General features: G+C 37.7%; 1 protein-coding gene across 2 annotated transcripts in view; it reads right to left on the bottom strand.

The window, feature by feature from the left end:
- The window catches only part of PRKCE (protein kinase C epsilon), a 286002-nt gene that overhangs the window by 54307 nt on the left and 215517 nt on the right, over positions 1-16178 (bottom strand). For both annotated transcript variants that reach the window (XM_051782886.1, XM_051782887.1), the window contains exon 11: positions 2460-2614. In XM_051782886.1, coding sequence (XP_051638846.1) covers positions 2460-2614 — 155 coding nt within the window. The remainder of the gene's footprint in view (positions 1-2459; positions 2615-16178) is intronic.

Here is a 16178-nt window from a genome sequence, read left to right on the forward strand (position 1 = left end):
GACATAAAGGGGTGACTTGATCCCAATGCATTTTAACACTGTAGTAAATAACGCAGTGAGGTATGGAATAATTAGGCTGAAATTGTTCTGTGCAAGACAATTATTCTAACATATGCCTGACATGAACAAATGCATTCTGCCAGGGCCTGGTACATTGTGAATGAATTGTGACATTTTCTCATGATTAATTTTTTTAAAATAATCACTAACTTTTTCCTTCAACTTGTATTTTATAGAGTAACTGGGATGTACATTTTACAAATAGTTGAAGCTCCTAGTATCCCACAGTTCGGAAAATGAATAATTCTTACAGACATTGCCATGTCCAGATCCAAAAGCCTATGTCAAAACAAAATACAACTGAATCTGTTCCTAATGTTCTTCCTGTTGCTTTCTTCCTGCTTCTGCTTTCATCCTACAACTCATGTTATTTCTCTTCTTTTGCCTCTTCTGATCATACACTCAATATAACATGCCATGTACAACTTCAGTGTAATATTCTAACGTGCAAAAGACACGTCAGCACAGCCTCTGAATCAGAAGTTGTGAGTACACTGTGAAGTTTAAACTACAAAACATTGTCTTAGCATGACATTTCTCTTGTGATTGAAGCATTCTGCTGATAAAAAGTCATAGAAAGAACACAGGCACATAAAACAATTCAATGCAGGTAGGAGTCAACACACAGCAGAAAGCTACATATGACAAGAGAAAAGAGATAGGAAAGAGTAGAGAGAGAAGAGGATGTGTTAAAGAATGGGAGCTGGAGGGATGGGGGTGAATGAATGCACACATATAAAGAAGGGAGAGGTAATTTTATACCAGTTCTTTCTTGCTGGTTCACAGAAATCATTAAACTGCCTGCTAATTACAAAGTGACTACCTCCAGTTTCCAGGAAGGAGAAAATAGCTCAAGTATTTTATGGAAACAAATCTTCAAAATTCTTCACTTTCTAAGGTGCCAAGCTTGTCTGTTTCTCTTGTGATGAATACTTACAAAATCTGAGGTTGCCACATTCTATTACCTAAATGTACAAATACCTAGCTTTGGAAATAAATGCAGACAATGAATAGGAAATTTGATATGGGCAGGAAAGGTAAGAAAAGTGTTGGATCTTCAGCACTTGAAAACAAACTCATGTCAAGTGGTAGGGCCAAAAGTACAACCCAGTATGCAAACATATCAGTGTTAACAAAAAATGGAGATTAAGAGATGCAGCTAGCAACAGAAATTTTATAAAGAAAATTGGATTTTTGATGAAAAGATCACTTTCACAGAGATTTATCTTCCTTAGAAATTGTGATGTCCTACTGCTTGCAATGTCTCTGGAAAGGACACCCCTTCTTTGAGAAATTTCCCTTTGAATCCCAGTATGTGGGAAAGGCAGTGGCCTACGATAGAACTTACCACTCAGTCCTGGTTACTAAACACTTAAAATTCCCTTCTCTCAATTTTTAATACTCTTAAGATCTGCCTTAATATGAATCCAGGGATGTGACAAATTCTACATCCTCATCTTGATGTTTCTGCAAAAGAAATCCGAGACTGCCTGTCCCTGAGATGACTACCTCAAATCAAAACTGATAACCTGAAAGAGGGTGAGAATATCAAGAGAATAACAGAGCTCAGATCCACAGAACTCAGAGTTTTTACTAGACAGGACAACTTGTATCACAAGCATACTGCTTGTGAAAGTCCAAATTTATCTCAAGCAATGATAGGCTGCTAAAAACAAATAAAGAAAGAGAGGAAGCATGAAATGACAAGATAAAGGACTTAATAAACACATTAACATCAGGGTGAAATTTTTCAAAGTGAATCCTTACTTTTAATAATAAAGCCTATCCCTAAATGCATTCTTCATCACAGCACAACAATATGCACTTTTTGTCTGTGTGTGTGCATGGGTGTTGAAGATTAGAGACTGGGACCGGGGAGGAGGTTCAAATAGATGCAGGGCACTTGCAAGCAAATCAAAATTGTCTCCAAAGAGGCACTTCCTGCTGGTGACTAAGCCTTCACCCAAACAGTCAAGAGGAAGGGGCATAAGTAAAGCATTGCAAACGACCATCCCGATTGTATCAGAGTGGAGACAACTAGGACAAACAAACTCAGGAAGTGGCAGGGAGTAAGAAACTGAGAGGAAATCTATGGCACAGAGAGGAAAGTGAAGAGATTGCACCGATCTGCAGAAAGGTCACCTCTGGGTCGCACTGTGCCAAGCTTTTTCAAACCCACTTTATTTGGACTATAATACAAAACTGGCACACACAGCTGGCGACTGCTGCAGAGGCTATTCAAATGTTAACATTCTCAATGATAAACAGCCAAAAAAAAGTTCTGTGTAAGCAAATTGGAACAAACAACTAATCTAAATCTGGTTGCTAAGAGACTGAGGATTTCAGCCAAAACCAGCCCAATGCCTCAAGAATACTTTATTTTTGATCAAAAAAAGTACCTGTAGATGACTCCATGTTGGTGAAGAAACATGAGTGCTGATGTGACCTCTGCAGCATAAAAGCGGGATCGAGGTTCATCAAATTTGCGTGAGCGCTGGATTTGAAACATTAGGTCTCCTCCATTTACATATTCCATGACGAAAAAGAGGCGGTCCTGAAATTAATTAAACAGTGCTATTTAGCTAATTTCTCTTCGGTGCACAAAGGACTGCTTGAAGCTACACTTTAGGTGACCAGAACATTTACGTCAAGAAATAAAAAAAAACAAATGCTAGAATTCCAAAAGAGGAAAAGGTGACAACCAAAATCCCCCAAACCTAAAGAATATGAGACAGGAGTATCAAAGTGAGAAAACGGCGATCAAAACCTAGCAATAAGCAACCCACACACAAAACTCCACACATCAACAAATACATATGGAATTATAATCAATTTTATATAATAGCAGAGATACATAAACGATACTGTTTCTTTTATAATTTAGCCATAACTATGAAAAGATAAAATAAATTCTGTCGAGTACTGACAGTCTTCTTATTTCTTCACTTCTCTCTTACCAGCTACTATGTCTGCAAAGCATCTTTCTCAAATTATGTAAAAATCGTTTAGAAATGTTAAGTTACAGAAACCAGTGCCGTCAAACTCAAACACTTATAAATGGTTTTTTGAATTGCCTCAAACTCTCACAAAACAATGAAACAGAATTACGTTAATAAAGTACATACAAGGTTCTTTTTATTTTCTTCTGATGCTTATCACTTCCAAGTTCAAGCCTTCCAACTTATTTCCATGGAAGAGGTCTAGAAACGAACTTTACTTGAGAATAGCAATCATACCCTACGATTTGGATTCAGAGTACGGTTCTTAAAAATATCCTTAAACTTAAGCATGTGCATTAATCCTGCTCATTAAATGCCTAAATGTTATACTTATCAGGGATGTTTCCTGGAGAAGGCTAGAAATGTTTGTCTGACTTCTTGCTGATTACAGAAAGAGGATGCAGAAAAAAACTTTGCACCTTTCCCCCTGTATGTTGGGAACATGGAAACTGCCAGACTGGATCCAATTCAGAATGCCAGCTAGAGTGGTATTCTTGGTAAAACATTGCTTATGACTTAGGTACATTTTCCAACATTTTTCTTACCATTCTCTAGGAAGGAAAAGCTACTGAAGAATACCATTGAAGCTTCTGGCTGTATCATACTCAAAAGAGCATGGCTCCAGAGCCATGTCTTGTTCTTTTGCAGTGCTCAGTTCTGCTGATATGAAATATTCAAGATCATAGTCCAGATCTTCTGACATTAGTGTAGGCTTTAAGTACCACCCTCTTCACTTCTTTTAAGCAAAAATATGGGTCCTGTGCTGTCTGTCTGATTCTCTCTGGAACCGACAAGAATTACAGCCTTGCTTTTAAAAGAAAATCTGATAGTTGTTAGATGGTCTTAGGATTTCAGAAGCCCATCATGGCCAGTCTTTACAAAGGAAGATTTGGGAAATTTCAGAAGCTAGAGTTGAAGGATAACACCAATGCAGTCAGTTCTGTCATGAAGTCACTCAAAAGCATAGCTATATTTGTACTGGAATGTGGTGTAAGATGACAGGACATCCCTAAGAAGAAGATGCAGGCATTGTCCTTTGCTGGGCTCCTCATCACCACACTACAGACTATCTCTGAAGAGCAGTTTTGGTCTCTTTGCTGATGCAAAGTGATGGTGCTTAGAACTGTGACTCCCAGACGGTGATCCTCAACTTGCTACTGAGCTGGGAACTGCTGCTTCCAAGAGTGATAACACCAGTAAAAGGCTGGTTTACACAATTATATAGATGAGGGCCATTTCCTAACATATCAGGATATACACTGTATAATTTTCAAATACTCTGTGTTTGATTTAAACAGAGCTAATGCTTTTTGTCATATTCACTAAAAGCCTAATTGTTGATTTTAAATATCAGAAATTGTGTTTAGTTAAAAATTCAAGTTCTTTTCTTTTAGTTGAGACCTTTGTAGGACATCTCCAGTTCAGCTAACTGAAAATTTAACCTGGACTCTTTAGCAGAGTATTTTCTCACTACACAGTCTGAATAAAAGCTTTAGCAGTAGCTCCGTTTCCAGAGCTGGAGACTGGAATCCTCTTTTATACCTTCCTTATGCACATCCCATTCTCCATTTGAAAGGGTATTTCTGGCAGATTCTGCAGCTTACTTGACCACATTATCAAAACCATAGCTACTAAAACCAAAATTAACAGCTCAGAGATCAAAATTGCTCTGCTATTGCATTTTTCTGCTGCAGACTGATATTTTGAGTCACTTTTCCAGCTTTCCTGGGTACACATTTCAGTTTTCTAATGAGAATTCAGAGGAAAAAAAATAGTTTGAAAGTTCTGTTCTCTATTTACAGTGAGTATGGGAAAAGTGTTTGATTTTGAGAGAAGAAAAATACTAATTCTCATCCACTGTCATGGAGTAAACAATACGATGCACAACATGCAGATGCACAGCAGGCCAGAATTTCAACACTAGAAGATACCACCTTTTTTGATTAAATATATTCAGTCCCTATGAAAAATACTTTCTTAAAAGCAGCCTCTGGTCTTTTTTTTTTTTTTTTTGGTCAGGACAGTAACATGATCAGCTGGGATTCAAATTTACATGAAAAGAAGATGTAAAAGAAGAGAAAATCTTTTATGAATATGAGCTGAGATTGGTAAGTCCATTTTTTTCCTGATTCCCATAATCTCAACAACAACAGATATACTATTTTGATTTTTGATACTCAAACTTTTTCCCCTATCTTTCATCAAAAGTTAATGACCAAAATATAGGTCCCCAACCCTCTGACTATTTCCTTTCTGTCATAATGTAAGCACACACATTGAGAGACCCAATGAGATATTTGAGACTCCAGTGCAGAGAGGATTTCATCCTCAAACAGTAATAGTGAAATAACTTTATTATTCCTGATTATATGCATCTTGCAGTATGTGCCACTAGGATTTATTAAAACACTGAAGTAGGAGAACATAAAGTGAACATTCTTAAGAATTATACATTAAGGGACAACACAGCATTTACTCAGTTAAAAATGAGATAGGAGGTATGAATTTATCATTGGTTGTGTTCCAAGAGAAAACCGAATGGCATTGGTTTGGACTGCATTATTTTTGGACTCCGTTTTCATCACATTTGAGAAGCATGTTTTGATGAACAAAATAAATGTAAAGCAGTCCTGGGAACTCTTTAATTATATAAACTCAAATAAAAGGCAAAATCACAAACAAAGAGACTACAGATTAATCCTCTCTTGGCACCTATAAAGCACAAAAGTGCTGCAAAGTAAGTTAATATGTTTTCTGAAGTAATTAGATTCTTCTGCAAGGTTTATTTTAGCCTTTAATCATACCTGCTTTTCCTTGAATTTCTCAAAAGGTATGGTTGAATGAGAATACTTAAAATAACAAATGGAAAGAAAAGCGGAGCAGAGAGCATGGGTAAAAGATTTTAAAAGAAAATTGGATATGAAATAAACAGGCTAGAAGTCAAAACAAAAAAAGTTCAACTTCTCTCTGTATTTCCATAGTATTTTCTGACCATAAGCGTAACTACTATAGTGGAATACAAAATGCCTGTCTTAATATCTCTATGATTCCAGTCTCACCTCTCAACTTTCTTAATTGAGAGTCTCCTACACACTTTGTGTCATCAAAACTGGACACCAAAAGCAACGTCTTTTCTAGTCTTTGTCCCTATCACTATCTGGAGAAGTACTCTTGTCACTTAAACTAGAAATCTTGTTCCACCTCTCTCATTCCATTCCATTAATTGTGTCCCAATTTGATTTTTCATCCTTCCTGACATTCAATATAGACACCCTTTAGCTGTACAGTAAATCTTTCTGACTAATACTTCCCACTTTATTCTGATTATTGCCATAGATTTCCCTCATCAAAGCCATTTTCTGATTTTTAGTTTTATTTATATTTTTTTTGTTAACATCTGACCATATAGTATGTGCACTCCCTGCCGGTTTATATTTGCCTGGTTTTAGATGTTATGAGTTTCACTGGATAGAAGTTCTATATTTTGTTTCTGTTGGAATAACATACACATTTCAAATTGGGAAAAGGAGGGTAGATCTTCAGAAACACCAGTAGTGGTAAACTCTAAGGACATAACAGATTCAATCCAGCTCCTTTTTGTGGAGGTGTGATTAATGACCAAGACCTTCCTACTAGTAAGGCCAGATAATCTTGCCAATCAGTTTTGATTTAACAGATGACACTATACAGTCTATTAGTTGTTTAGATGTGGAATAATAGCATTGTTAAGGAACAAGCTTCTACGTAAACCCTTTATGAAAGTTAGACATAGAAAGACTTTGATGTATTGTTTACAATAATCATTGTGTAGCTCTTAAAAGACTTTTAAAAAATTGTTATCAGTCATTAACCTGCCTGTCCTTTGTTTGTTTTCCAATTAAAATCTCATTAACATTAGATTGCAGTCTAAAGACAACCCATTGATAGACATAAGGCCATGTGCAATTATCACTGCAATTTGAAGAATACAAACTTTTTTTTTTCCCTTTCAAACGAGTCCTACCAGCTGGGGGACCCAATATGCAGTTCTGCATAGCCTCATTACTGAAATATTACAAAACAAAAATAAGTCATGCAATCTGTCTCCCAGTTTGAAAACTGAGATGGGCATCCATGACACAAGTCTGAGAACAAATCTTTTCACTACTGTTTTTTGTCTCCCAGTTCATCTCTTACAATACTTAAAATCATTCAGGAAAGCCAGTGAACATGGACTCTTCAAGTGAAATGCACATTTGATTAATCTTAGCACCCTACTCCAACGACCATTTTTTCCTTCATTTATGTTTTTGTACAATTGGGTGTGAATAAATTCTTCCTGATCCTCACTAGTTCCCTAAACTGAGTTTTTTGTGTGAACACACTTTTTCCCTCCCAATTTCAGAAGGTTGCGTTTGAATTAGATTTCTCCAGAGACCATTGAAAATATCAAGGAAACTAATACGTGTTTCCAACATGTATTAAACTTAAATGCAAAACAGTTCATACTCTAGTAGAGTACTGTTACATAATAGAATGTGTTTAGCCACTAAACTTGTTGCAAAACAAAAGTCAAAGATACAACTTTTATTGCACAAGAAGTCAGGTAAGTATATCACCTTGGTATGCTCTGTATGATATTTTATTCATATCATGCATGTATGGAATTCTTTTCCAACTAGTACAAAAGTGTGATTACTTAACTCTATTTAAACAGGATGCTCAAAGAGTTTGTTTAAAATTACCTAAAACTACAGCAACTGTCCCACCCCTTAGAACTTAAATAAACATTTCCTGCTTCTGATGGAAATTGCACAGGCATACTGTACACAAAACTATATGCAAGCCTTCACCGCCCGGAGCCGAAGACTAACCAGGATAGCAGATTCATTTTCCACAATCCCAGCATTAGGAGTGACAAATATAAAACCAAGAGAAAAACCAGGTACGACACTAAGGAAAACAACAAAAAGCTCCCTCCTGTTCATGTGATTTCTTTTTGAAGTTTACAGTAACAATCTCCAACAGGACACTACCACATTATCTGTCTCAGATTTCAGTGTTTATACTCATGGCTAATTGTGTTGTTTTTCCTGTTTTGTACCAGGGCTTTCATGGAGTTCCAAATAAGAAGGGAGCAATTTCTATGAATCCCACATTTCTTAGAATAACTGCCCTGTATGTAGGGACTGCTATCATAAATTTCACATGGAATATCTGCATCTTCCACTTAACACTTAAATGCATACATTCAGATTTTGTATTAGAGGATTTTTTTGTCAAGCAGACATTTCAAATTTCTCTCCAGCTGGTGAATACTATTATAGGTATGGCTTATTGCTCACTTTTACTCAGCTTTGCATAGTACTTAATTTCAAATCCATTTTTTTTTGCCCTTGAAAGAATTACCTCACAGTTAAAACATAGACCAGAGAGAGTCAGAGAACCACACAAAACTGGATAAAGAAGTCTTGCAAGATCATCTAGTTTATCCCACAGCTGACAGGCAACATCAGCTGTACCTAGCCAAGGGGAAAAAACCTTTTCAATGTTGCAAGGTAGTCTCTGGGCACTATGAGTCTAAAACTGTGAACCTGAACAGCTCTGCTGAGTGGACTCCATTTGGCCCACAAAGACCTAGAAGCAGGAGTCTCTGCTAGTCTGGTCTGCTGGAGGGCAAGTGGGTTTGTCTGCACTCCACTGCTGTAGAGTCTGCCAGAAATGCTCTGCTCCCTTCTTTTGCCAGCAGCAAAAGCCAGTAGTGAACAGTAATCCTTGAACATATTCTGCCTCACAGGTCAGAAAATTGCATCAGATACTGAAATTAATCTGATCATCTCTTAAAAATCACCACTGATAAGCACTCCTTGACCTCCTCTGGCACCCTATTTCAGTACTTACAGAAAATACCACTGGGAACTCTTTTCACTGCTGTAAATCATTTGCATTACTTCTTATGCTGACCTTACTCAAGATGTCCATTCCTAGCTGTGTTGGAAGCTATATAATACCTTTCAGAGAAACACTTCCATGCTTTCCACCTTTGCTTCTTATGCAAAGAACTGCTTACTGTTTTTCCTTGATTTGACAAAACTGATTACAAAATATTTCTTTTTTGTTCATAGAGACCTCAGATATTACGTTAGCTGAGAGTCTGTGGGATAAAAAACACTTGTAGAGTCTTGAGAATGGTTTCAAAAATAGGTGGCCCTTCTTGAGACATTGAAATAACTCTTAGAAAACCCTCTCTACCCCATCAGACCATACCATGTGCAGAGTCAGAAAAAGCTACAAATGGAATGCAACTGGATTTCAAACAGTGCTTTCACAATCTGTACAGAGCTTCTCAAAACCTTTACTGTGCATTACTGTAAAGACTTGCATTGCAGCCTTTAGTCATCTACAATGTGAGTTGCTGGAAACGGGTTTTTAAGCAAGATGTTTGTCTGAGATCTTTATATGTCATAAAGTAGTCTTGGTATGTCACTTTTGTCATAGGAGATTTATGTTGCCTCCCTGTGGAATATCAATGGATACTGGAACAGAATGGGATTCTTAACATGTGTTTCATGCCCCTCACTCATCCAATATACTATTAAACAAGGAAAATATGGCTGTTGTTATGTACATTGAGATAAATTGGCTGACTGGGGTGGGGGACTTACTAAGTGTCAGCAGCAGGTCACAGAATGATGGCAATTACAAGTTAACAATTCAAAGCAGGAAACATCAGCCAGGACCTTGTGGGCATCACCTATTCTTTCAAAAAACTTCAAGGGATGATTAGATTTTACCTAGACTGGAACTCAAGAAGAAAGTTTTATTTAATGATTTTTCCAAAGACGTATCCAGCAATACCCTAAAACTGTACAAAACGAAGAGAAACCAGCCTGTCCCAAACTCCTAGAGAGTGAAAAAATGTGCCATTTGTTTATCAGCTTAGCACTAATACTTGTAGAAAACTTTAGTTGATTGTTTCAATTACTGAAAGACTCTAATCCCACATTACTGTGGTAAGTAAAAGTCACTGACATTAACATCACTTTGGAAATGTATAGGTCTTCAACTGTACCATAAATGTTGGAATATGAGAAAGTATGAGAAGTTATGAATAAAAGCTGCAATTAGACTCTGCAACTAGCAATCATATATACATCAGAGCTTTTCCCTGTGTAATTTATGAACACCTGATCTTTGAATAGAGTTTTCCTACTGTTTTTTCAGATAATGAATTCTGACAGACTACTATCTGCACCACATTTACTATGCATTGGATTAGCTGGTGTATATATAGGTTTATACTAGGTCTAGTAAAAAGAAAATACGGTTTAAAATTTCATTAATCCTGTTTTTTTTTTTTAAATGAAGTTTAGAGTAATTCAGTGTAGCACAGAAACAGCAGGTGGAGAGTTGTCAGCTTGCTCTCCATAGAGCTGTCATTTTACCCACTGAGAATGTCACAAAAAATTCTAGCTCCAGTTAAGTTTCTTGAATAGACAGAATTTCACATTCAGATCCTAAAATCTGAATCCTGTCATGTGAGTTCATTTTTTTAGTTCCTTCCCACTTTAAAAAATAATCACAATTTTCGTTTTTGTTCTTCTTGGTCACTGATGGATATTATACCTCATCCCTATGGGAATGCTTTTTGTGACACCTGTAATATAATATCTAATGTTCTGACACAGTATCTACAGGGCTTAGTGGTGAGATTCTCTTCAGCTCAAATGGAGTTCAGATCAGGATTAAAATTTTAATGCTGTAATATGTGGAATTTATTAGCCAAGGGCATGCAATGAAAATGCTGAAAAAATTCTATGCATATGCATTTCGTCAGCTCAATCCCCTACCATTTAACCTTAGAAATGAACTGAGAAAAAAAGACTTCTAATTTTGGGGAAATCTTTAACCCTACATTATTATTATGTGTTCTGATGGGTTTTTTTTGGAGTTGGTGCAAATGTTTTAGTCTGCCTCAAGCTGCAGTGTTGGCAGCCATGAGCTCCACAGTGAGCTCAGGGAAGGTGTGCTGCTCCCTGGGCAGCAATTCTGATCCCTGCCTGCCCCCTGAAAGCCCAAGCGAGCCCCAAGAGCAAGGACCCCAGAAGTGTGCCAGCTGGTGTAATACACTCCTTGTGCCCTTCCTCTCATATAAGTGAGAAACACAACTGGAATCCTCTGCAGAAATGGTGTGTTTTGTAGTTCTAGTCACTTCAAAAGGGGTATCAAGTAGGAAAAGCTTCTCAGGCCATTTCCCTAATACCTTCATTTGATGACAGATAAGCTGTGAAAAACGCCTTTTATGAAATTCTTTGATCTCATCTTCTTTTGGTGTTGTTTGGAAAAAAGAACTGTTCTGGTGAGATAATTTTAAAGACCTCTCATTTAATGGCCTGATGCACATGGCAGAAAATTATATCAAGCCTGTAAAATGTCATTATGCAGAAAACATTACAATGTGCAGGCAGCTATTAATATTCCTTTGTTCTCATTCTTATAGGAAAAATACAAACACTGTCTTCCAAATAGAACTAACTATAAAGTTTTTGAAGGCACCTCAGTACTTCTAAGAACAACTTTTAACCTGTTTACATTCTCCTGAGGAGCTCAGATAGAGATGGCACATGTCCTAGATGCCTCCTCAGCCCTTAGGTTGGCTCTGGTACCTTCCTTGTCTTTATAACTCCTGTTTTCTTATGCTGTTTGGGCATCTACCTTATGTCTTTGAGCACACAGGGAAACACATCAGATGCTACAAAAGTAATAAGGAACATTCTGGGGAATGCAGCCAGTTGGTCCAGCAGCAGTGATATCTGTAGGAAAAGGAATCCAGTTAAGGAAGACAATGAAAATGATGGGACAAAATACTCATCCAGCAACCATTTGCAGAGAAATTATCTGGTATTGCTAAAAAAACCCCAACCTGAAATAATTAGGTGAGTAATTAGCAAATTTTTACATCATAGTCATGATATATTGGCAACAGTGCTATTTGTTTCTAGAAATCTCATCAACTGACCGAAAGGCAGAAGTTGTCTTAGATTTACCCAACTGTCAGTTGTGATCCAGGAGGGAACCACAATGTCTTTACCAATTAGTTACTTGTATAAAAGCTATCAAGAGTTGTCTGCTGAGATATGATTTCTAATCACATATATCAGGACCAGGCATACTGAACCAAAACGGGCAGACTACAGCAGAAATACATGAGCATGTTTTATATTTAAGTTTCACTGTTCACATTTTCAGAATTTGTAAGAAAAGAGAGCACAAATGTATAGATCTTTCCACTCTCCTCATGCAAGAATAAATTCTTGTCCTTGCATTAGCCTGTGAAAGAAGAGTTATCTTGCATTACAGAATTTAGTACTAGGAAAATCTGCACCCTCTTTCAGCTCAAAACTGTACTTGCCTATGAACAGAACAGTGGACATTGTAGAAAGAATGCAATGCAAACAGGTACAAAAAGTTATTCAAACATTCAATATGTTGTACTGTAAGTTAACTTGGCTAATAGGAGCTTGATGTGAATATCAGTGCATTTATTAAAAAATAAGTAAAACGGAATTCTCCAAAAGCTTTCAAACTTCTTTCCTGTAATGTGGGAACAAGTGTTGGAAAACAGCTACAGCAGGGCTAGCTTCATTACACACTGCCTAGATATTCCATTTATGATGTTCTATGTGATAGAGAAACATTTGCTACCAGATGTTCTTTATCACTTTTAAATTGTTATTGTTGCTAAATGAAAAAGAAGGATGGTGAACAGACTGGTATTTCCCCTACAGCAATTTTGTTTTTCTGAAGAAGAGTCAACAAATGAAACTCAGAAAACAAAGTATGAGCATTAAAGAGAGGGCTTTTACCAATTTCTTATTCTGTACAAACTTCTTATTCTGATAATTTCACAGCCTGTAGCTAGCTAGCATCTCCCTTACATTCATCAGCAAGACATTCATAACTAACATTTCCATCAAAGTGCTCCTTTGCATATTCTTTGTACTTCCTTACTCTTATAACCAACTCAATCATTTTGCACTAAGGGGAAAAACCTCACAATTAGTTATTGATACACCCAGCAGCACACAGTATCTTGTAGTCAGCAATTTTACACAAGTTACACTACAATAAAACATTCTCTGGCCTTGTTTTAAGACTTGATTTTCTAACTCTTGTACTTTAAACCAGGCCACTGACTCCCATGGGACATTCTGTAAGTGTTAAGAAATTGGCTTATTTATACTTTTAGAAAGTTTGCACTAGGGGAAGACAGGGAATCCTGTCCTCCATTCAAAAGAACGAGATGAATGAAGTCTTTGGCAACATAAATATATTCACTACCAGAAAAACAGCTCTTCTCTATTATGTGAAGCGTTTCAGTAATGTTCCCATGTACTTAAAAACAAAGGTCAGCCAGTGACAACAGTTGGTTCTAGCTCAGCAACACAGCAAGAAACTTCTCCTGCACTGTGATCATCCAGATGGAAAATTTATATGAGATACTGTCATATCAGTTCACAAACTATGCCCTGGATACCAGAAATAACTAAAAGTCTAGAGTTTACTTGAACACGATGTTCTGAATAGAAAAAATAATTGCATTTGTACTAACGAAACCTTGCTGAGGATTTCAAGTTCCTGAAAATGAGACATTAGCACTGAGTAACTGTGCCTCCACTCACATGAAAGAAAAACAGCAGAGTACGTTTTGCAGTCTTTACCAAGAGACGTTCTTTTGGCTGAGCCAGAACAAAATAATTATGACAGCAAAAATAGAGGTGTTGCTGTTCTAAAGTAAGTTATGTTTCCATTCAGAAATGTCTAATTCCAGATTTTTATTCAGGACCCCTCTTTTCTTACAGTTCATAGTACTGTGAGAGGCACATTAACATGCTGATGTTCATTTCCTCAAACTCAAGCTCAGTCATTCAGATGAGGCATATAGAAAAAACCCATTGATCTCAAATGTATACTATTATTAGTTGTAGTAAAATACCATAACAAGACCCAATGGCAGACCAACTTTCCATTGATATTGCACTTAGTAATACAGACTGAAAGTTTCTCTGCACACGTACTTGGTATATGCCAAAAAGGGATGTAATTAGGATGTACAGGGAGAAATAGTAAGACAATGGTCATATAAACACTGACTGCAGCAATGACAGAGGAGATGCTCATCTACACCTAGGGAAGTGTTTCCTTCATTGAGAAAGGATAACACAAAGGTACCACTGAATCAAGCTATTCGAGAAGAGAGAGACTAAAAGTTGCTAACTTCATGGCTGGTGCAAGGCCAAGTGTAAAACTGTATATCCTCTCTTTGTCTCCTCATATACTACTTTTCTTACTCCTAGGCTGTCCTAGGTAACAGTTAACATAAGTTTCATCAGGTAGTGATATTGTTTCTCAAGATTTTCAGTGCTCTTCCTGAAACCTCTCCATGGCAACATGACAACATCAAAATTCCCTTGTCATGAGGAGATGGAGGTGAGTACGAAGAGCAGTTCACGGACTGAGCTTCTACCCTGGGTAAATGTTCTGAGCAAATCCCTGTGCAGCCGCTGTTGCTAAGCAGAAACCAGATAACCTGCTCTGCTGGAGAGCAGCTGCCAGAGAGGGAAACTTAACCTTCATATGCTCTCTCCTGGGTCTCTTGTACACACTACTATTCCACTCACAAACCCAGTGTTTCATGCTCTGATTTGCTCTCATGCAGGAAAAAAACATACAACAAACCCACAACAAAAAGGGAGAATGAAATTATGAAAATAAATAAAGACCAAAAAAGTTAACATTAAGCATGATTAATACAAATTCAAATACATACATCTACTTCAAAATAAGTAATATATGTACAGATTCTCCTACTCAGTAAACGGTAAGAGGCCAGAATATATTGTGCTACTACATCAACTGATACAGCGAGATGAGGACCATGACAGACTATCTCAATACAAGTCTTTCAGCTGAGGTGAGCACTGTCACCCCCTGTAGCCTCAAATGTAGCATTTAAACTCCCTTTGCACTTCCAAAATCGCTACTGAGAGAGTTCTGTGCTCTGAGGCCAGTTCTGTGTTCCAGGCCCCAGTGTCCTTGCTTAGTCTCCCCTGGGGAGGGACAACTCCTCAACATTGCCTATGGGAGCCGCATTTTGGACCGGCTCAGTGCCGTAGGGGTGCACATCTGGCCCTGGCTCCTGAGCAAACCCTGGACCTGTTTCATACCCTCACCATGCTGGGGGCTGTTGATGGACACCCTTACCAACAGACAGCTCTGCTTGTCACATCTGGACCCCACGGGTCTGCACTGGCTGGTGGGGGTGGCCCGTGCTGAGTCACCCTCAGTACCTGGTGCTCAGGCAGGCCCTTATTCTTGCTGACAGACAGTCCATAACTATTTCCAAAGGTATGAACAATTTTGAACCAATGGTGATTATACCCCCAAAAGAAGGCAATTAATGTTGGTACAATGTGATTCCCAGGAATTTCTGGTACAGATGTTCTCTCTGAAGCACAAGCTGTCCCCTGCATGACTTAATCACTAGCCAGGCTGCTTCTGGGAAAGAGAAGGGAGGGATAAATGGTTTACTATGCAGATAGCAAGTACCTCAGAGGTTACAGATGAGGACTTTGCTCTGGACTGAGTAAGGTTGAACTCCCTCTAAGGCTCAGTAAAATGTTAGTAGGTTTTAAAACTGGATCAGCAAGTTTCCCTTGAAGTAATGACCAGGGATGGCACCAAGGGATGCCATGAGGACATTATCAGCAGTCACTGACCTCTGACTTGGATAAAGCTTTTGTGGTATCAGATTTGCACTTGCTGCTGGAGCAGTGTATGTATGGAAGCTTCAGGTTGCATATATTCACTGGGCATCTTCAGTGCATACTGAAGCGTGGTTAATTGAAAACATCAATCCTGTAAATACATGCTTGTATGTGGAAATAATTGCACCTTTTGAATACACATTTATTTTATTGATGAGGTCTCCGAATTAAGTTTGCTAGCTGCTCAATGAACTTCTAACTTCCCTTGGAGGAAAAGTTCTGTTATACACAGCAAATACAGACTTCGACTTATCTACTGTGTCTATAGTCTTTTTAAATTATCTAGAAAACTGCTTCTTTGATTTGTTTTTTA

Source organism: Manacus candei, unplaced genomic scaffold (genome assembly GCF_025592945.1).
Source record: "Manacus candei isolate 608988 ecotype Guabito, Panama unplaced genomic scaffold, ASM2559294v1 h1tg000017l, whole genome shotgun sequence".
NCBI classification, from domain to species: Eukaryota; Metazoa; Chordata; class Aves; order Passeriformes; family Pipridae; genus Manacus; species Manacus candei.